Raw genomic sequence first — 23111 nt, 5'->3', positions numbered from 1 at the left:
TCCACCTCGCCTGCCTCAGCAGGAAGAAGGACGGTGGTCTGAGGCCGTGCGTAGATTATCGAGGGTCAATTCCCTCTTGGTACTCCTACTCCTACCCGCTTCCTCTAGAGCACTGGAGTAGCGAGGATATTCACCAAGCTCGATCTACGCTGTGCCTACAACCTCATCCGTGTCCGGGAGGAGGGTGAATGGAAAACAGCGTTTAGTACGTCCACGGGACACTGGCTGGAGGGAGTGAGGCATCACGAATCACAAAAACCTGGAGTACCTGAAAACCACTAAAAGAATGAATGCGCACCAGGCCCGCTGGTCTTTATTCTTCTCAAGATTTTGTTTTCAGGTTACTTACCGCCCCAGTGAGAGGAACACGCGGGCTGATGCCTGTGACATGTTTGGGTCTGTTTGTTATTCAACACTGGGAGAGCCAGTAGGAGACAGATCTGTTAGGAGTCTCTTCAATCAATCAATCAATCAAATTTTATTTATATAGCGCTTTATACAACAGTTGTTGTCACAAAGCAGCTTTACAAGTGCCGAGTCCTAGCCCCCAGTGAGCAAGCCAAAGGCGACAGTGGCAAGGAAAAACTCCCTAGTTTTTTTGCATGAGGAAGAAACCTTGAGAGGAACCAAGACTCAGGGGGGGAATCCATCCTCCTCTGGCCGACACCGGTCACCATGACAACAACAACAATATAGACAGAAAGAAGAGAAAGAAAAGGAAAAAGATGTAATAATGTCCATCATGGTGTAGGCATCCGGTTAGGCAGGAAGTGGCCGGCCCAGGATGGATCGCTTGTCTCCTCATCTCATTATTCCTCTTCCTCCTCCATCATCATCATATGTGAGGATGAACTCTTCCTCCTCCATCATCATCTGTGTGGATGAACTCTTCCTCCTCCATCATCATCTGTGTGGATGAACTCTTCCTCCTCCATCATCATCTGTGTGGATGAACTCTTCATCCTCCTCCATCATCATCTGTGTGGATGGACTCTTCCTCCATCATCATCATCTGTGTGGATGAACTCTTCCTCCTCCATCATCATCTGTGTGGATGAACTCTTCCTCCTCCATCATCATCATCTGTGTGGATGGACTCTTCCTCCTCCATCATCATCATCTGTGTGGATGAACTCTTCCTCCTCCATCATCATCTGTGTGGATGGACTCTTCCTCCTCCATCATCATCATCTGTGTGGATGGACTCTTCCTCCTCCATCATCATCATCTGTGTGGATGAACTCTTCCTCCTCCATCATCATCATCTGTGTGGATGGACTCTTCCTCCTCCATCATCATCATCTGTGTGGATGGACTCTTCCTCCTCCATCATCATCATCTGTGTGGATGGACTCTTCCTCCTCCATCATCATCATCTGTGTGGATGAACTCTTCCTCCTCCATCATCATCATCTGTGTGGATGGACTCTTCCTCCTCCATCATCATCATCTGTGAGGATGGACTCTTCCTCCTCCATCATCATCTGTGTGGATGGACTCTTCCTCCTCCATCATCATCATCTGTGTGGATGGACTCTTCCTCCTCCATCATCATCATCTGTGTGGATGAACTCTTCCTCCTCCATCATCATCATCTGTGTGGATGGACTCTTCCTCCTCCATCATCATCATCTGTGTGGATGAACTCTTCCTCCTCCATCATCATCATCTGTGTGGATGAACTCTTCCTCTTCCATCATCATCTGTGTGGTTTTTCTGCTGTAGCTGCAGATACAGGTGTCACCACACATGCACACCTGGACACTTCAGCCTTACCTGATGACTCCGTTCCCACTGATTCAGTTCCACAGATAGAGGGTTCTGTAAGAACACGTGCAGGTAGACTGGTAACGTGTCTTAGTAGATTAATTGACTCAATGGTCCAGAAACCTTTGCAGAAGAGCAAACATTTTGTGTTTAATTATTAATCTGATTTCAATAATTTACATGGGTTATCCTAAAGTAGGTGACATTCTCATTTTTTGTCTTGTCCGTTAGTAACTTATGATTAGTAGAGCCAAGTCTGGTGTTGTGTAACATCATACTGTTCTGAGAGGATCTCGTGACCTGATCAATCTTGTTCTTCTCCTAACCCTTGATGGGGGTGACTATTAAATTGACGTGAACTAGGTCTTCACTTTTATTTGCACCATCATGTTCACTAGTCCCTTGTTGGTTTGTGGTCAGTGCTGCATTCAGTTTATCAGGATATTGGTGGATTTCAGGAGGGGTGAATGTAACCCAATCAAAATTAACACAGTACTACAAAAACATAATAGTGATGAAACTCCACCAAATCCTGGTAAATGCACTGCAACATCGTCATTTCATTTCAGGCTGGAGTTTGCCAAATACCTGTACTGTCTCTTTAAGAGAGAACTAGTTGCAACACCTTTTCCGGTTAGCCTCTCAGTCCACGGGTTACGAGCTGATAGGAGGTCAGTGTTTCTTCATGTTCTCCATATAAATGTGTTTTGTAAAGCCTGAAATTACTCTAAAACTAGTGTGAGGTTAAATCATTCGTAATACTGTGTGACTCATTTTATGTTAGTCATATAAGAGTAAATGGAAGGGAAAGCGCTGTTTTTCTAGTTTTTCTGTTGGACATGTGCTCGAGCTAATTTTCCATGTGCGTTGTCTGCTAGGAGGGAGCTGTAGGCCTCGGTACTTGAGTGTGTCTGCCGACGGCTCGACTGTGTGGAAAAAACTCTCTGTACACATTGTCTTCAATGATTGTTTATTGTTTCATGTACAGACCCTTGAAATAAAGCAGCAATAGTTACGGCACTGATCACCTCAGAGTTCATTCTTCCCCTTCGCTTACCACGGACACCCAGAACACAACGCAGAAGTATTACGGGTGTGTCAGGACTGTATAGATGACGATTAAAGGACTCACGACACACACACCTGTTACACCAGTCTGAGGACAGAACTATCCCAGTCTGAGGACAGAACTATCCCAGTATGAGGACAGGCGGCGAGTCTCCACCACCCAGTCTGTGAACTGGCTGACATTAACGTACACCCCCGGGCGCTGGGGTCGCCCACAGCCCCTGCCAAATGATGTCACACCCACCAGGACCCAGTGGTCATCCTCTTCACACATAAATGGACCTCCAGAATCAGCCTGGAAGAGTAACACAGTGGCACAACAAATATGGGCTTTTCCAAACGTGATCTAAGATTTCTTCACATAACTGTGAACTTCGCTGATGTTTAAGGGAATAAAGTGTCTAGCCACCATTGCACAGACCTGGCAGCTGTCGTGGCCTCCGTCAGCGTAGCCGGCACACACCATGCGCTCGGTGATGTGGTACTCCGGCATCCAGTCCTGACACAGCGCGCTGCCCAGGATGGGCAAGACCGCCTGACGCAGTGTGTTCGACGTACTGCCTGTGAAGCACAGAGACACTTACACTCACACACAGTGAACCCTCACCTAAACACTGTTGAAGCACAGAGACACGACTCTTACACTCACACACAGTGAACCCTCACCTAAACACTGTTGAAGCACAGAGACACGACTCTTACACACAGTGAACCCTCACCTAAACACTGTTGAAGCAGAGACACGACTCTTACACTCACACACAGTGAACCCTCACCTAAACACTGTTGAAGCACAGAGACACGACTCTTACACTCACACACAATGAACTGAGACAGCTGTACAGCTTTAGAAACGCAATAAACAATATTATCTGTACTAGATAACTTCTTAAGCAAAATAATGCTCCAACAAAATAAGGTTTCACAGCTCCGTGGTTCTCGGAAGCGGAATATGTAAACGAGGACGTCAAAGGACTGAATCGAAACTAGCTAGCGGTGGTACGCTAACGACAGCTAGCGTCGCCACAGCGGGCGGAAATTATCATACAGTTAAGCCCGCCCATTAAGAGGGAAGATATGATTGGTCAATTTTACTGTCATTTGAAACTAGTATTGCGCTGAATTATAACGGCCTGGCCCTCTGTAAACAGCGGGCATCACAGTCCTGATCGGCGGAGACACAGGCTCACAGGCTTCCACTTAACCCCTCACCTTCCAACACAGATTGAATAGACACGGGTGAATAATTTATTTACTTATATTTCTGTAATTGTTTAGATGTCGATTGTCAAACTGTAAGTAGATTAAAAAAAATTGATAAATTGTATATATTTATGTTTTAAGAATATTTTAGGCCCTCTGAGAGGGCGTAGAGGGCCCTGACGGTTCCCCACTGGTGAACCCTCACCTAAACACTGTTGAATATTAGTACAAATAACTACAAAAACTGCAGAACAAGGGTTCTTCACTGATGGAGCAGATGATGGACCTCCGTCCAGAACATCGTGTTCTTCTGAGAACCTCACGCTCTTCACTGCAGTTTTAATGACGTGTAGTTTTATATTTTAACCCAGGCGAGGTCACTCACCTCCTTCAGATACTGCACCCCAGCCAGTTATCACACATTTTCTTCCAGGTTCGAACTGTTGCTTGGGGTCAGGCAGGCAGATGGGCTGTATGTGGTCTGCAGGAAGGAGACCTGTGAGGTGCTGGTTTGAACAAGGCTGCAGACAGAGGTGTGAGAGATAAAGGCCACACAGGCGGGAAACCTACCTGTGAAGTTCACCGGGGTCTCTAAATGAATCAGTGCAATGTCAGAGTCTTTTGTCCTCCTGTTGTAGTGCTGGTTGATGATGATTTGATCCACTAGACGGGTTTGTCTTTCTGAAGTGTCCACCTCATACTGGGAATGCATACCCAACACAGCTTCCCAGTACTGCAGGTGATTGTTCCTTCTACGGACACACAGACCAGCGTGTTTACATTGTGAACGTGTCTGTTTGAATCACGTGGAGCATCGTTGTGTGACGAGCACTTACCCAAACACACAGTGGGCAGCCGTCACCAGCCACTCTCTGTCAATCACAGCAGCTCCACACACGTGTCGGCCTTGCCACTGAAGAGACACCATCCATGGCCACGCCCCCTTCTGTGCCTGTTCCCCTCCCACCACTCGATCCATCCCATAATAGCTCGTCTCCTGCTTTTCTGTTTCTTTTGCTGAATACGACCTGGAGCCGGTCTCCATGGCGATCATCCGTGTTCCACACGCTGTAAAACAGGCCAGTTTGAGGCTCACACTGTTTCTCTCTAATGGGAAATTAATTTTCTCTGTAGTGTAAATTCAAACCTCGGCTTCTTACTTACGCTGGTTGTTGCAGTGAAGTGATACGACCATTTCACCTGGACATCTCTCACTTTTAAACAAAGAGAAAAGTTTGAAAATATGATTACTGCATTTTACATACACACACACACACACACACACACACACACACACACACACACACATATCTTTCACTCTCTCATATATATAAGTGTGTGTTTAAATAAAAACATGTATATCACACAGTGATTGATTTAAAAGCTGCTGTACCTGGGTTTTAGCTCGAGAGCGCCCTCTCCTGTCAAGTTGACTGTAGTAAAGGGAGCGTCCTCTTCAACAAGTGACACAAATGAAACGTTTCCTGACCTTGATGGACAATAAGATTATTAGAAGAAACTCAAACATTTATTATAACATTTATTATTACATTATTAGGAAAAAACACTTGGAAAAAGTATTTTCCTAATAGGCAGTACAGCATAGACATATGGATACCCCTACATTACAGACACATGGATACAACTACACTACAGACACACGCATACCCCTACACTACAGACACACGGATACCACTACACTACAGACACACAGATACCCCTACACTACAGACACACAGATACCACTACATTACAGACACACAGATACCACTACACTACAGACACACAGATACCACTACACTACAGACACACAGATACCCCTACACTACAGACACACAGATACCACTACACTATGGACACATGGATCTATGAACGAGTCACCATCACCTGTAGCCCAGATAGTGACAGAAGATGGTGGAGAGATGTTGGCTCCAGCCCTGTGCACATGTTGTGTAGAGGATCTTCTCAACCTGAACTCTTAGGTGCCGAGTTCCAGTCAGATTTACGGACATCAAATGCACTAAAGTACAATGAAATATAAAATAATAAATTAATAATTTCACGTGTTTATATGAATAATCACTTAAGTATTAATTTAATGCACTTGCTAATGCTCTTTCTGCTATCACGTGATATAATTTTTCATAGGCTTCTATAAATGTGCACACACAGCCCCCAAACTGCCTGCACTTCAAACGCATCGGCCTTACATAAGATTTAAACATACCACAGTAACCAATAATCACCACAATAAACACACATACATTAACCGGATGCCTACACCATGATGGACATTATTACATCTTTTATATTCTGTCTAAATGGACATTATTGCATCTTTTACATTCTGTCTACATTCTGTCTATATTGTTGTTGTTGTCATGGTGACCGGTGTCGGCCAGAGGAGGATGGGCTCCCCCCCTGAGTCTTGGTTCCTCTCAAGGTTTCTTCCTCATGCAAAAAACTAGGGAGTTTTTCCTTGCCACTGTCGCCTTTGGCTTGCTCACTGGGGGCTAGGACTCGGCACTTGTAAAGCTGCTTTGTGACAACAACTGTTGTAAAAAGCGCTATATAAATAAAATTTGATTTGATTTGATTTGATTAAACACTCACCACCGTAAACACTCACCACCGTAAACACTCACCACCGTAAATACTCATCAGAGTAAATACGCACCACAGTAAATACTCATCAGAGTAAACACTCACCACAGTATATATTCATCAGAGTAAACACTCACCACAGTAAACACTCACCACTGTAAACACTCACCACAGTAAACACTCAACACAGTAAATACTCACCACAGTAGACACTCAACACAGTAAATACTCATCAGAGTAAATACTCACCACAGTAAATACTCATCAGTGTAAATACTCACCACAGTAGGCTTCATCAGAACCATCTGGGCAGCTAAGCGTTCCATCACACACATTGGAACCATGCACACACTCTCCTGACCTGCACTGGTACTGGTCAGTCTCACAAGGCTCTGCAAAGACATCTTTTTTGTTAGTTCTAAATCTTTCTTCGGTGACCACAGATTTCGTACTGTAGAACAGTTGCACGTGTCACCTGGCTGGCCCAGATGGAAACCTGCACTGAAGTTTGCCAGAAAGCCCCGATTTGTTCCTGAGATGTCGGACATGAACCTCACAGTCATCTGAGACGTTGTGGAGAACAGGTCAGGAAAGGGATCAGTTCCAGTCAGGACATCTTCAGGGTGGAAGACATGGGATGGACAACAAAGGGGACAACATGAACTCTGTGTGTGTCCTTCATGACCAGATTAGAGGCAATTGAAGAACTTTAATCTCTGACCATCACATTTTACCTGTACTGAACTCACCTAGCAACATGGAGTGAGGCTCCTCCCCGTCTCGGATCTCCACCGTGTCGTAGGGCATCTCCAAAGCAAAATCTTGAAAATGGAGTTGAATATTTTGCCCTTCCTCAGCATGTAAAGTCCACAAACCTGATCAAAACCACACAATATACCTCAGTGACCTACCTCAATATACCTCAGTGACGTACCTCAATATACCTCAGTGACATACCTCAATATACCTCAGTGACATACCTCAATATACCTCAGTGACGTACCTCAATATACCTCAGTGACGTACCTCAATATACCTCAGTGACGTACCTCAATATACCTCAGTGACGTACCTCAATATACCTCAGTGACGTACCTCAATATACCTCAGTGACATACCTCAATATACCTCAGTGACGTACCTCAATATACCTCAGTGACATACCTCAATATACCTCAAAGAACACTTAGCTTACTAAAATAGAACACTTACTGGATGAGAAAAGGAACCCAGCAAATATGAACACACTGACAAATGTAAGATTCAAAGAACACAGTGGTTGTAATACTTACATGAAGCTTCATTTCTGTAGTAATGTGGGTAGTTTGGAGTGCTGAACGTTGAGTTTGTTACATATAGATCAAAGGGACCTCCACAGTCCACTGGCATCGTGTAAAAACAACAAAAACAATAACAGGCGTTCATATGAACATTAATAACTGAATTAGCACAACTCTGATCTAGAGTCAGACAGAGAGAGATATCATTGTATCTGTTATGTCATGTGCACTGTGGGGTTTAGTGTTGCAGTCAGTTATTGCATCTCTGTTCACTGATGTCACACTATAAAGCATTGTGTCAGAAAATCCTCAACACAGCCTCAGTGTTTGGAGTGAATAGTGTCAGTGTTTGAGGTTCATACAGCTTCAGTGTTTGGAGTGAATAGTGTTGGTGTTTGGGGTTCACACAGCTTCAGTGTTTAGAGTGAATAGTGTTGGTGTTTGGGGTTCATACAGCTTCAGTGTTTGGAGTGAATAGTGTTGGTGTTTGGGGTTCAAACAGCTTCAGTGTTTGGAGTGAATAGTGTCAGTGTTTGGGGTTCATAAAGCTTCAGTGTTTGGAGTGAATAGTGTTGGTGTTTGAGGTTCATACAGCTTCAGTGTTTGGAGTGAAGTGTCAGTGTTTGAGGTTCATACAGCTTCAGTGTTTGGAGTGAATAGTGTTGGTGTTTGAGGTTCATACAGCTTCAGTGTTTGGAGTGAATAGTGTCAGTGTTTGGGGTTCACACAGCTTCAGTGTTTAGAGTGAATAGTGTTGGTGTTTGGGGTTCATACAGCTTCAGTGTTTGGAATGAATAGTGTTGGTGTTTGAGGTTCATACAGCTTCAGTGTTTGGAGTAAATAGTGTCAGTGTTTGAGGTTCATACAGCTTCAGTGTTTGGAGTGAATAGTGTTGGTGTTTGGGGTTCACACAGGTTCAGTGTGTTTAGAGACGTGGAGGCACCTTCACCGCTATAGAAAGTGTGATCAAACATTTAGCACCTGCTTCTTCTGAAGAGCTTGGAGACATGACATCTGCATGTTATTAGCATATATAACAATCCTACCTGTTAGTACCTGCGCACAATGGCTTTGTTTATTATGTTCTAGAGGTGTTTAGAATCTACATAATAATAAGTGTCTAAAGTCTGCTACAAGAACCACAAAAGGCAGACACCACACACACTAGAGCGCCACACACACTAGAGCATCACACACACTAGAGCACCACACACACTAGAGCATCACACACACTAGAGCGCCACACACACTAGAGCATCACACACACTAGAGCATCACACACACTAGAGCGCCACACACACTAGAGCGCCACAAACACTAGAGCATCACACACACTAGAGCGCCACACACACTAGAGCATCACACACACTAGAGCATCACACACACTAGAGTGCCACACACACTAGAGTGCCACACAAACTAGAGCATCAAACACTAGAGCATCACACACACTAGAGCATCACACACACTAGAGCATCACACACAATAGAGCATCACACACAATAGAGCATCACACACACTAGAGCATCACACACAATAGAGCATCACACACACTAGAGCGCCACACACAATAGAGCATCACACACACTAGAGCATCACATGCACTAGAGCGCCACACACAATAGAGCATCACACACACTAGAGCATCACATGCACTAGAGCACATAACACATACTAGAGCAGTCTCAAACTTTATCTATCATTCCCCACCTCAGAAGAAGGTGAAATTCCACGCCCCACGAACGGATGGTGAACGTAATTTGTTGAAGGGGGTGGCGAACGTAATTTGTTTATACTTGACGCGTCGCGAGCGAAAATTACGTAATTGCTGTGGCTCCTCCCGTGCGCGAGGGCCTCGCTCGCTGTCGATTCGCGAGGTCGTGCACCTCTCGAATTTTGTAACTTCGCGTGCGCTGTGCCTCAGCGCAATGAACAAAGTCATGTTTGCAGGGTTCATACACCTTTATAAGGTGGAATAAAGGACGTGTACATCATTTTCAAGGTCCATTTCAATATTTCCCAGCACGTTAAACTTAAATAAGTTAAATATTTATACATATACTCGAAATCATTCGAAATAATTCGCTTTTTTTATCACATTATTTAATGGTTGTTTATTTTCAAAACGCCCAATCATAATGTCCTCACGTTCTCTCATGTTTCGTCCTGGAATTACAAGAGGCTCGTATTTGTTAACGTAATACAAGAGAACTGTTCAGTCAGACAGATATTTGTTGTGAAACAAAGTAGTTACAACTTCAAGCATTTTCAAGTACTTTAGCCTAAATTTCAGCACTTTCAAACCTGAAACACAAAGCAACATTAAAATTCATCAGGTAAATGTTCCTTCCCCTGTTTTTGAGGGGTGTTTCTTTATACTACCACATATCGTTACGAAGAACACTGCACGCGGAAAGTATAAACGCTTCCACCGTTCGCGCAGGGTCGCGCGGCGGAGTCATGCGCTACGGTCACTCGCGAAAGTATAAACCAGGCTTTAGAAAGGTTCATTTCTTCCAATTGCTTGCGCCCCACGCCCCACACTTTGAGAAACGCTGTACTAGAGGATCTCACACACACTAGAGCGCCACACACACTAGAGCGCCACACACACTGGAGTGCCACACACACTAGAGGATCTGTTCCTTGTTTGGCTACATGCTATACTTCAACATGGCAGTGCTTGCTCTGCTGACTGTAGTGAAGTGTGCTGGTACAGCCGTGTTACTCTACTTGGTCCAGGAGGGGGCGTAGTGGTGATGGGCACTGGGGTTGGGTCTGGAGGCCCCTCCCCACAGGGCCCAGACCTCATGCTGATGTCATCTAGCGCAATGTCGCTTCTGAGCCCCCCATACTTCTGTGCTTCAAAAACAACCTACACACACCAACAATACAGGGGCGATGGCAGTAAAGGAGTCAGCATCTTCCATGACTGTTCAAAAAACACATGACACACGTGAGACTAGAGAATATGACACACGTGAGACTAAGACATTACTGCACTTAGAGAATATGACACACATGAGACACGTGAGACAAAGACATTACTGCACTTAGAGAATATGACACACGCGAAACAAAGACATTACAGCACTTAGAGAATATGACACACGTGAGACAAAGACATTACTGCACTTCGAGCATATGACACGTGAGACAAAGAAATTACTGCACTTAGAGCATTTGACACATGTGAGACAAAGACATTACTGCACTTAGAGCATATGACATGTGAGACACATGAGACAAGGAAATTACTGCACTTAGAGCATTTGACACATGTGAGACAAAGACATTACTGCACTTAGAGCATATGACACACGTGAGACAAAGACATTACTGCACTTAGAGCATTTGACACATGTGAGACAAAGACATTACTGCACTTAGAGCATATGACACACGTGAGACAAAGACATTACTACACCACCACATGAACGCTGTCTGATTTTATGGACATTATTTTCAAATCCAGAGGTCTATGTCTTTTCACAGAAGAATCTAGTTATTAAATATAGAAGTGTGTTCAGAAAAAATAGGAGATATATTATATATATATCTCACACTGGCAATTTCCTTCCAACAGGATCTGCCACTAAGACGACACAACCTGCCCTAATATGGGTGTGCAAAGCTTGTAGTTTCATATCTAAATTAATTTAAAATATAATGAAGGCCTTAGACGTATGCACAGTGTATATATAGAGCTCTTACCATTTGATCAGCTGTATGGTTTATTGTTATTTGACCATAGTTCCAGTTGTCTCCATAGTTACCCTCTTTCTGGAAGAGGGGGGTCATTCCTGACCCTTGTTTTATCATTACTGTCAAACGCCAAACATCCACTCCAAACATGTGATACCTGTGATGAATCAAGACATTTACAGACATGTTTGCTGTATGCAATACACAGATGTACTGCATATATACTGTATATCTCACACACACACACAGATAAGGTAATACAATACACAGATATATTGTATATATCACACACGCCCCAGTAGGGTCCCCCAAGACAGCCTGAAGGAAACACGTGGATCCACTCTTGTGAGTCCACACATGGGTCCACTCTCCTAGGATGTCTCTCAATGTACTAGGGGTCCAGTGCATTGTGGATCAGGCGGTGGCCGTCAAGGTTATAATCGTTAACGGAAATGAAGGAAAAAACGAAAACTGATATTGAAAAAACATTTTCGTTAACTGAAACTATTATAACCTTGGTGGCCATAGATCCATAGGGCCTTGGTGTTCTGATCCTCGGTTACTGAAGTTGGCTCTTGGGACATGGAACGTAACCTCTCTGGTTGTGAAGGAGCCTGAGCTGGTGAGCGAGGCTGAGAGATACCAACTAGATATAGTTGGACTCACCTCGACACACAGTTTGGGTTCTGGAATCAAACCTCTCAAGAGAGGCTGGACTTTATTCTTTTCTGGAGTTGCCCAGGATGAAAGGTGGAGGGCTGGAGTGGGCTTATAGCTCCCCGGCTCACTGCCTGTGTGTTGGGGTTTTCCCAGTAGACAGGAGGGTTGCTTCCGTGCACCTTCAGATTGGGGAACAGACTCTGACTGTCGTTCAGAGACAGAGACAGTTAAGAGTACCAGGCCTTCTTGGAGTCCTTGGAGAGGATACTGGAAGGTTCTATTGTTCTGCTAGGGGACTTCAATGCTCACAAGGGCAATGGCAGTAGGACCTTGAGTGGTGTTTTGTTTAGAGGTGTCAATTCCTTCTGAATTAAAAGCATCTCTTCTGAATATGATAAAACTTATAATATTATTTTCTTCTATATCAGACTATTCCATCAGCTGGGGTAAATCAACAGTTTTGTCTATAAATTGTAGTTTCCAGAACACGACCACCACTCCACTAAAATCAGGTAATGTTAGATATTTAGGCATACATGTCTCTGCTTGACTTTTAGACTTAGTGCAGTTAAATCACATCCCTCTATTAAAAACAACAGAAGATGATCTCACATGTTGCTTTACCTATATCACTCATGGGGAGTAAAATGACGGTTTTACCAAAAATCAAATATTTTCTCACTAATCACAAATAAACCCTCTGTTGCTTGATTTATGTACTTAGATTCAAACATCTCAACATTTCCATGGAAAAACAAGTCATCGCAAATAAGTCTGAAATGTCAAATACTGACAAAAGCCAAAACACAATGGTGGCTTTGAACTACCAAATTTTTATAATTTCTTAGCCAATATATTATAGATGTAGAGGTGTCAATTCCAGGTTCAGAGATTAAATGTCCTCACCAGGATTTTGCTCAGGCTTCCTGGATTGTGTTGATTCCACTAATTTTACCTGGATTGCTAATTAGAAAATCTAGCAAGCTTGAGCAAAATCCTGGTGAGGACTTTTAATCTCTGAACCTGGAATTGACACCACTAGTTTTGTTATTGGACTTCTGTGCTTGTCACAGTCTGTCCATAACGAACACCATGTTCGAGCACAGAGGTTTCCATAAGTGCTTAAGACACCAGGACACCTTAGGTCATGGTTCAATTATCGATTTTGTAATCATGGCATCGGACTTGCGATCGTGTGTCTTGGACACTCGGGTAGAGAAGACCTGAGCTGTCAACCCATCACCACCTAGTGGTGAGTTGTGTTGCTTAGAGATGGAAACCAATCTGGCTACAAACCAAAACTGCAGACACACTGATCCATTTTCAGAAGCCAATGGGAGACTCTGGATGCGATAGGCCTTCCTCCAACTTCCTGGACTGAATGGGGTTATGATGTAATATCCTGTCAAATTAATGACATATTTAAACGAATTTGTGTAACGGTCATGTTTAATAGTAAGTTAAAGTTTTTGTATCCATATTTAATTTCTTAGGTTCTCAGAGACTCAGGTGTGCAGTCTTACCTGACTCGTTTCCCAGGGTGTGGTCATGGAGGGGTCCAGTCATGGCAGGCAAGGTGAAGCCCCTTGCTCTTAACCAATCAGCATCATCCTCATGGTCCTGCCTCCAGTAACAGAAGCCCTCCTCGAAGGTGCAGTTGATCTTCTCAGCATCTGAAAATGCCCCAGCAGACAGCACCCAGGGGTCAACCAGGGGTCACCAAGAGGTCACATGGGACTTGTGAGAACAGCCAGGACCACCAAGTCTCATATTCATGATTCGCTATAGATATTTACAAGACTATATGAAGAAATTAAACATGTACTACTCTCAAAGAGTTAGGGACATTTGTCTTTCGGGTGAAATTTCAAGATTAACCTAAAATGCACTCTGACCTTTACAAGTGAACTTAAAGTGACCTTCTCTAAACTTTTATAATGCCCATGTCCAACTGTTCACTGTTTCACTTAATGTTCTCCATGAAGCCTAATGACAAAATTCACAACAGATCCATGAATCAACCAATACATTTCCTCGTTCAGTTAGAATTGGTATTTAAACATAAATGTCTTCCTCATCGTGTTGTTCACATTTTGATATCATGAGACCAAGACGACACCCAACAAATGATCAACAGCACCTCACCTTTGTTGTTAGACGAAAGTGGCCTCTGAGCTCTGAGTGCCATCAGCAGGTTGCAACAGAGATACAGAGAGACCGGAAGAGTCACAGAAAGACATAGAAATGGACTTCCATAGAAGTGTTAATCACCATGGGCTTTGTCTGCTCTACTGGCACTTGGGTCCGCCTCACCCTCTGTTTTCTAACGCGGCGTGTACGTGTCCGTACATGCGTCATTACACAGACACAGACCTCATCAAGAGTACCTGACCACAGCAGCACACACAGACGTCATCAAGAGTACCTGACCACACCAGCAGACACAGACATCATCGTCCTGCATGGACGAGGGACCAATGGGCCTCAGTGCTGTTCACTCATGTGAACATCACATCATTGTCAAGCTGTAATTGATGCTTAAGGGCACGACAAGTAATTGAGACACTGATGTTTTCTGTTCGGGTTCACCCACCACCACTACATGGATCGACTTAACCAACCTACCTATGTTTTCTGTTGGGGTTCACCAACCACCATTACATTGAACGACTTAACCAACCTACCTATGTTTTCCATTAATTTCACCCAAAAGTCAAATGTCTCTACTTTTTTGTTAGTGGTGTATGTGCAATTGGTGTAGATGAAAGAATATTAAGTCTTTGTGACCTTACTGAGTGATTTCATCTTTATTCAGAAATGGAGTGAATCCTAGGATGTGCAGTAAACAATATAATGTTCCCCACTAAAAACTTCCCACATACTGAGACCTTCAATCACTGATACGTTTTTAGTTTGATATTGTGATGGAGATGTGATAATGTGATAGTGTGTTTGTGAGATGGAGATGTGATGATGTGTTAGTTCTCTGCCTTTGCTACACCAGTATGGGTGTTTTAAACTGAGACTTACTGGACAGATGGGTGATGTCCTCTGCCCAGTATGTTGCATTGAAGCCTTTATCGTGTATGATTAAGTTAGAGGAGAATTCTACAGTCACCTCATGAGACAGCATCCATATTGTTCCCGGGGAGGAACCTGACAGCAAGTCTGAGAGGAAGGAGGGAAAGAAGTGTTTGACATCAATCAAATACTGACATCAAAGTGTTTGACATCAATCAAATACTGACATCAAAGTGTTTGACATCAATCAAATACTGACATCAAAGTGTTCGACACCAATCAAATACTGACATCAATCAAATACTGACATCAAACTTCAAACATCTACACAAAAAATCATTTAACTCATTGATAGCTTAAGAGCTTGGGCACCCCACTAACACGGACATTAAACACTTAACCCCACTAACACGGACATTAAATACTTAACTCCAATAACACTGACATTAAATACTTAACCCCACTAACACTGACATTAAACACTTAACCCCACTAACACTGACATTAAACACTTAACCCCACTAACACGGAAATTAAATACTTAACCCCAATAACATTGTGACATGAAACAGTTAACCCCACCAACACTGACATTAAACACTTAACCCCACTAACACTGACACTAAACACTTAACCCCACTAACACAGACATGAAACACTTAACCCCAATAACACTGTGGTGTTGGCACTGAAACCCACTGTCACTCGCTCTCAGGTGCTCAACCCTACATCGCTGATATGATACACAACATGGCATCTAAACACCAACATGGTATCTAAACACCAACATGGCTGCACTGGAGAAGAGTTCTTCTCCATCTTGAATGTACAACTTTATTTATGTGCAGTGCTATAATTTTAATGCAAATCACAAAGTAATAATAATAGCAAGTACAACCAAGATCAGGTAAAGATTAAGAGCCATGAACTCACATTCCAATTTTTTCCCAGGACCGATTCCTTCATAAAGATACAGGATATCCACATCTTCCTGGGTACGGAATACCTCAAAGATGATCTTTATGACTAGACCACTGTTAGCACTGTGGGGAAATGTGTTGAAATGTGTATATAACATGGACACACCTGTTCATTTCTATTATATTCAACACGGAATAAACAGGAGAAATGCCAGACCAATGAAATGTTATTTTGCTCTAATAAACAAATATCGACTAAATTTACATATTAGGGTTAGATTCTTTGAAGTAACTAGGGTTAGGGTTAGATTCTTTGAAGTAACTATCCTATATTTTGATGACATCTTTGCATGCTCTTGGTGTTCTGTTAAACAGCTTTATTAATGTAATTAAGGTTAATTAAGTTAACATTAATTAACTTTGTTTCTAAGACAAATATAATTTGCAAAATATGCTATATTGAAACAAATATATGAATTAACTTTCATATTTCACTGAAAAATTCATTTTCACTGAAAGGTTGGTGGTTCAAGCCTCTGAACAATAATAGCCATGTGTGAAGTGCCCTTGAGTAAGGCCCCTAACCCCTAACTAGTAATGACCATGTGTGAAGTGCCCTTGAGTAAGGCCCCTAACCCCTAACTAGTAATGACCATGTGTGATGTGCCCTTGAGTAAGGCCCCTAACCCCTAACTAGTGTGTGTGTGTGTGTGTGTGTGTGTGTATTCTCTTATTCTCTCCTGATGGGTTCAGACCAGAGAACATTTCCCCAAGGGGATCAATAGGAAAGTAGTAAAGTAGTAAAGTAGTAAAGTAGTAAAATAGTAAAGTAGTAAAGTGATTCTTCACACACACTCAGACTGTGACATGACAGAACAAGTCAGACACGTCTGAGAAGTAAGATCACATGTGTTTAGTGTGTGTGTGTGTGTGTGTGTGTGTGTGTGTGTGTGTGTGTGTTGGACTGATGGAGAAACAACACAGAGGACTGCAGGGTAAGAGAACACCGAGCATGTTCAACACAGAGGAACTGCCCCACAGTGCAGGGTAAGAGAACACCGAGCATGTTCAACACAGAGGAACTGCCCCACAGCGTGGGGTAAGAGAACACCGAGCATGTTCAACACAGAGGAACTGCCCCGCAGGGTGGGGTAAGAGAACACCGAGCATGTTCAACACAGAGGAACTGCCCCACAGCGCGGGGTTAGAGAACACCGAGCATGTTCAACACAGAGGAACTGCCCCGCAGGGTGGGGTAAGAGAACACCGAGCATGTTCAACACAGAGGAACTGCCCCAAGGAGCGGGGTAAGAGAACACCGAGCATGTTCAACACAGAGGAACTGCCCCGCAGGGTGGGGTAAGAGAACACCGAGCATGTTCAACACAGAGGAACTGCCCCGCAGGGTGGGGTAAGAGAACACAGAGCATGTTCAACACAGAGGAACTGCCCCAAGGCACGGGGTTAGAGAACACCGAGCATGTTCAACACAGAGGAACTGCCCCACAGGTTGGGTAAGAGAACACCACGCATGTTCAACACAGAGGAACTGCCCCACGGGGTGGGGTTACAGAACACCGAGCATGTTCAACACAGAGGACTGCCCCAAGGCGTGGGGTAAAAGAATGCCGAGCATGTTCAACACAGAGAGCTGCCCCGCAGGGTGGGGTAAGAGAACACCGAGCATGTTCAACACAGAGAGCTGCCCCGCGGGGTGGGGTAAGAGAACACCGAGCATGTTCAACACAGAGGAACTGCCCCACAGCGCGGGGTAAGAGAACACAGAGCATGTTCAACACAGAGGAACTGCCCCACAGCGTGGGGTAAGAGAACACCATGCATGTTCAACACAGAGGACTGCCCCACGGGGTGGAGTAAGAGAACACACTTCAGCGCTGTCAGCAGAGGACACCAGAGTAACTAAGACCGCCAATATTTGTTTATCACAGCACAATCCCGTAAAAGAAAATAAAAAAGTTAAAATGTTCAGTGTAGTTGTGTCAAAAAAAGACCGGGTCTCTCTATATATCGAGAGGTTACGAGTGACACAGAACAGAGGGTTTGGGGCGGATGTGAGGTACAAGCAAGCAGACAAACCGAATAATCCAGCGGCAGTGTGTGTTGTTGTCGTAATCCAGGGGGAAGTTCTTAGAATGGAAAAACCCAGACGCACCAGTCAGGAGGAACTGTCCATCACACACTGTTGCTATGGAGATATAAACCTCAGTAAATCAGAACAAAGTGAATATCATGGATTGAATTATGGGAGAGATTCACACACACACACACACACACACACACACACACACACACACACACACACACACACACACACACACACACACACACACACACACACACACGCACTGTACCACAGAGGCTGTCAGACTCATCCAGGCCATCAGGACAGTTGGGGATCCCATCACAGAACTGGGTTACAAGCACACAGGTGGTTTCATCTCCACACGCCTCCTGTCCATCTGGGCACGTCACTATAATAATACACACACACACACACATGGGCACACACACATGGGCACACACACACACACACACACACAAACACTTCAAGCTTTGTGTGTTTGCCATGTCTGAACTGTTTCAGCTGTTATAGTACACCTGTAGTGTTGCACCTGTAGTGGCGCACCTGTAGTGGCGCACCTGTAGTGGTGTACCTGTAGTGGCGCACTAGTAGTGGTGTACCTGTAGTGGCACACCTGTAGTGTTGTATCTGTAGTGGCACACCTGTAGTGGCGGACTTGTAGTGGCACACCTGTAGTGGTGTACCTGTAGTGGTGTACCTGTAGTGTTGCACCTGTAGTGGCGCACTAGTAGTGGTGCACCTGTAGTGATGTACCTGTAGTGTTGCACCTGTAGTGTTGTATCTGTAGTGGCGCACCTGTAGTGGCGCACCTGTAGTGGTGTACCTGTAGTGTTGCACCTGTAGTGGCGCACTAGTAGTGGTGTACCTGTAGTGTTGTACCTGTAGTGGCGCACTAGTAGTGGTGCACCTGTAGTGTTGTACCTGTAGTGGTGCACCTGTAGTGTTGTACCTGTAGTGGTGCACCTGTAGTGGTGCACCTGTAGTGTTGTACCTGTAGTGGTGTACCTGTAGTGGCGCACTAGTAGTGGTGCACCTGTAGTGGCGCACTAGTAGTGGCGCACTAGTAGTGGTGCACCTGTAGTGATGTACCTGTAGTGTTGCACCTGTAGTGTTGTACCTGTAGTGGCTCACTAGTAGTGGTGCACCTGTAGTGATGTACCTGTAGTGTTGCACCTGTAGTGTTGTACCTGTAGTGGCGCACTAGTAGTGGTGCACCTGTAGTGGTGTACCTGTAGTGGTGTACCTGTAGTGGCGCACTAGTAGTGGTGCACCTGTAGTGATGTACCTGTAGTGATGTACCTGTAATGTTGTACCTGTAGTGGTGTACCTGTAGTGGTGTACCTGTAGTGGTGTACCTGTAGTGGCGCACTAGTAGTGGTGCACCTGTAGTGATGTACCTGTAGTGATGTACCTGTAATGTTGTACCTGTAGTGGTGTACCTGTAGTGATGTACCTGTAGTGGTGTACCTGTAGTGGCGCACTAGTAGTGGTGCACCTGAAGTGGTGTACCTGTAGTGGTGTACCTGTAGTGATGTACCTGTAGTGGCGCACTAGTAGTGGCGCACTAGTAGTGGTGCACCTGTAGTGATGTACCTGTAGTGTTGCACCTGTAGTGTTGTACCTGTAGTGGCGCACTAGTAGTGGTGCACCTGTAGTGGTGTACCTGTAGTGGTGTACCTGTAGTGGCGCACTAGTAGTGGTGCACCTGTAGTGATGTACCTGTAGTGATGTACCTGTAATGTTGCACCTGTAGTGGTGTACCTGTAGTGATGTACCTGTAGTGATGTACCTGTAGTGGGCCTTGGTGCAGCTGTGGTGGTCAGTGCTGTGGAGGGCATCTGAGTGGTGAAACTGTCTGTTGGTAGAGGAGTTACAAACTTTTAGTGCCATGAACATCTTCATTTTACTTCATTAAGGTGATAGATGAAGATGGTCCTTAACAAGATGGGTTTGTATTTTGAGTTCAGTTTTAAATTCGAAGTAAGTACCTGAAATGTAAATAGTGCTAGTATCAATCCCAAGTCCCCCTGTTGCTCCACTCTGAACGCTGGTCACCAGCTGCTCTTGTGCTGTCTCTGAGTCCACAGCTCCACGGAAGACCAGATCAAAGTGCACCATTACACTCCCCTGGCTAGAGGAACCCAGAGAACATGTAAGTGCTGCTTCTACTCCGGTATCATTCAGTGCTTCAACACACATTTCCACAAGAAGCATCATTCACCATTTCATACCAGTAATCAAGATTCCATCAGAATATACAGCAGAACACGCTGCTACCGTTGTAAATAAAAACAGCTGCCGTGTATCCCCTCAGTCCCCCCAGTGTGTGTCCCCCCAGTGTGTGTCCCCTCAGTCCCCCCAGTGTGTGTCCCCTCAGTCCCCCCAGTGTGTGTCCCCCCAGTGTGTGTCGCCTCAGTGTGTGTCCCCTCAGTGTGTGTCCCCTCAGTCCCCTCAGTGTGTGTGTCCCCAGTGTGTGTCCCCTCAGTCCCCCCAGTGTGTGTGTCCTCAGTGTGTGTCGCCTCAGTCCCCCCAGTGTGTGTCCCCTCAGTGTGTCCACCCCAGTGTGTGTCCCCTCAGTGTGTGTCCCCTCAGTCCCACCAGTGTGTCCCCCCCAGTGTGTGTCCCCTCAGTCCCCCTCAGTGTGTGTCTCCCCAGTGTGTGTCCCCTCAGTCCCCCAGTGTGTGTCCCCTCAGTCCCCCAGTGTGTGTCTCCCCAGTGTGTGTCCCCTCAGTCCCCCAGTGTGTGTCCCCTCAGTCCCCCTCAGTGTGTGTCCCCCCAGTGTGTGTCCCCTCAGTCCCCCAGTGTGTGTCTCCCCAGTGTGTGTCCCCTCAGTCCCCCCAGTGTGTGTCACCCAGTGTGTATCCCCTCAGTCCCCCCAGTGTGTGTCCCCTCAGTGTGTGTCCCCCCAGTGTGTGTCCCCCCAGTGTGTGTCCCCTCAGTCCCCTCAGTCCCCCCAGTGTGTGTCCTCTCTCACCTAAACTCAGTCACCCTGCACGTCCTGAATTGCTCACTAAGGGAGCTGCGCCTGTATGCTTCACTGACCTGGCCAATCAGCATGAAGAGAGGAGGGGTTACGGGATGATAGACAGATGACAACTAACAAAGAACTGTCAATCAAACATGGCATATCCAATGTGTGTCATGATGCACGAGCATTGTGATTAATTGTGGAACGACATTACTGTCACTGTCAGATCAGTGATAGAACAACCTGACCAGCAGAGTCTCTGTGCAGAAGGAACACTGAGTCAGCTTCATCTAAACACACATGGAAATGAAAGAGTTTCATGTTTTCAGCCTCACCAGCAGGTCGACGTCAAAGGCCAGGGCTTTGAACCCTGTGCTGCTTTTGTTTCGGAGCTCGTCTGTGAAAGAGGCTCCGTCTGAGATCACCAGACGTCCACGAAACGTCACGTCAGTAGACCCTCCTTGGGTCTCCTCAGCTAAAGAAACATTCACTCAGCATTAATAAGCCATGACCCTCTCACAATCCACCAATCAGAGTCTATGCCACCCTAACGTGCAATCAATCAGAGTCTATGCCCCTCTCACAATCCACCAATCAGAGTCTATGCCCTCTCACAATCCACCAATCAGTCTATGCATTTCTCATCTACATAACTCATTATTTTCTAAATAAATCCCACAATTAATTGTGATACTTTGGCAAAGTTTGGCTTATAATTCGTGTCCACTGATTTCTCTGTACAAACCTTGAGTGTTCCACTCCTACATTAATGACTGATTACACTGTTTTGAGGTCTGTGCATATCAGTGCATATCAGTTTGTGGCATTTTTGTAGAGAAACACCTTCAACGACTTTCACACCTCTGGGCACACGGTGCTGTTGATGATGTTTGTGAGGTTCTTACCTGCATTAAGAACTTGCCAGGAAACGATGCTTAGTCCCAAACACGCAAGTAGGAGCAGCAGGACCACGACAGAGAGGATCACCTCGAAGGAGGACCAACCACGCCTCTGGCCCATGATGCAACACCTTCCTCCTGATCCTCCTCGTCCCCTGCTCACGGTCTGCTGGCTCTCCTCAGATGTTAGCAGGGTTGAGTAGTCTGCTGTGGTACGCTCTCTCTTCCGCAGGAACACGGCCTGGTTTTAGAGGAGCTAAACGGAGTTCTTACCTCATCTGAAGTCGTGAAACTACGTGTCTGTTCATAGCTCACAATACCTGTATATTACCCATTAATCAGCAATAAAGAGAATCACTACAATAACTGTATATGTGACCCATTAATCAGCAATAAAGAGAAGCACTTTGGCCCTGAGAATGTGCTCATGGGCTGATATCTTATCATGCACTCTAGTCCTGCTCAGGAACAAATTCTACCTTATTACAAAACCTCTAAACATTAGAGTCTGCTGTCATTTTACCTTCCTTACTGTATTTTGAAAATTATTTTAAAAGTAGAATAATCATTATAGAATAATGTAAATAATCAGTTTGAATTCTGAATATTCAAATTTATATCATGTATTTCCATGAAGGCCCACTGTTATTTTGACAGTTTTATGTCACTTGTGGTTTGAGGACAGAAAACGTGTTTGATTGGATAGGGTTCGGACCATCTGATTGGTTGGGGTCATTCGATTGGTTAGGGCAGTGGTTCCCAAAGTGGGGGGCGCACCCCCTAGGTGGGGCGCAGAGCTATTGCAGGGGGGGCGCGGAGCTTGGAAGTTAAACATGTGCACGTGTCAATAGGGGGGGGGGGGGGGGTGTGTAGGGGGGGCGCAAAAATATTCTCATCTACTAAAGGGGGGCA

At 44.9% G+C, this 23111-nt stretch overlaps 2 protein-coding genes across 9 annotated transcripts in view; one reads left to right on the top strand and one right to left on the bottom strand.

Moving 5' to 3' along the window:
• The window catches only part of LOC143487815 (NACHT, LRR and PYD domains-containing protein 3-like), a 98531-nt gene that overhangs the window by 37679 nt on the left and 37741 nt on the right, over positions 1-23111 (top strand). The window lies entirely within an intron of this gene.
• On the bottom strand, positions 2729-22320 carry LOC143487742 (enteropeptidase-like). Its single transcript, XM_076986868.1, has 25 exons — positions 22206-22320; positions 21636-21775; positions 21307-21374; positions 20321-20463; positions 20122-20187; positions 18601-18720; positions 18326-18434; positions 16242-16351; positions 15318-15455; positions 13811-13960; positions 13584-13689; positions 11637-11784; positions 10656-10797; positions 7935-8024; positions 7392-7517; positions 7118-7258; positions 6924-7034; positions 5926-6058; positions 5432-5527; positions 5203-5252; positions 4875-5106; positions 4609-4790; positions 4424-4519; positions 3257-3396; positions 2729-3130 (listed from the first exon to the last, which is right to left on the bottom strand). Exons 1-25 carry the CDS (start codon positions 22318-22320, stop codon positions 2936-2938), a joined length of 3147 nt encoding a protein of 1048 aa, XP_076842983.1. The 3' UTR covers positions 2729-2935.

This window comes from Brachyhypopomus gauderio, unplaced genomic scaffold (assembly GCF_052324685.1).
Source record: "Brachyhypopomus gauderio isolate BG-103 unplaced genomic scaffold, BGAUD_0.2 sc50, whole genome shotgun sequence".
Lineage (NCBI taxonomy): Eukaryota > Metazoa > Chordata > Actinopteri > Gymnotiformes > Hypopomidae > Brachyhypopomus > Brachyhypopomus gauderio.
Note: the sequence above shows the minus strand (reverse complement) of the source record. Positions and strands in the feature narration are given on the sequence as shown.

Excerpts from the sequence above, each read along its gene's own strand:
- LOC143487742 (XM_076986868.1), bottom strand. The coding sequence starts at position 22,320 with ATGGGCCAGAGGCGTGGTTGGTCCTCCTTCGAGGTGATCCTCTCTGTC. Across the intron at positions 21,776-22,205 it reads CTGGCAAGTTCTTAATGCAG|CTGAGGAGACCCAAGGAGGG; the intron begins GTAAGAACCTCA and ends ATGTTTCTTTAG. Across the intron at positions 6,059-6,923 it reads TTCTGATGAAGCCTACTGTG|TGCATTTGATGTCCGTAAAT; the intron begins GTGAGTATTTAC and ends ATTGTACTTTAG.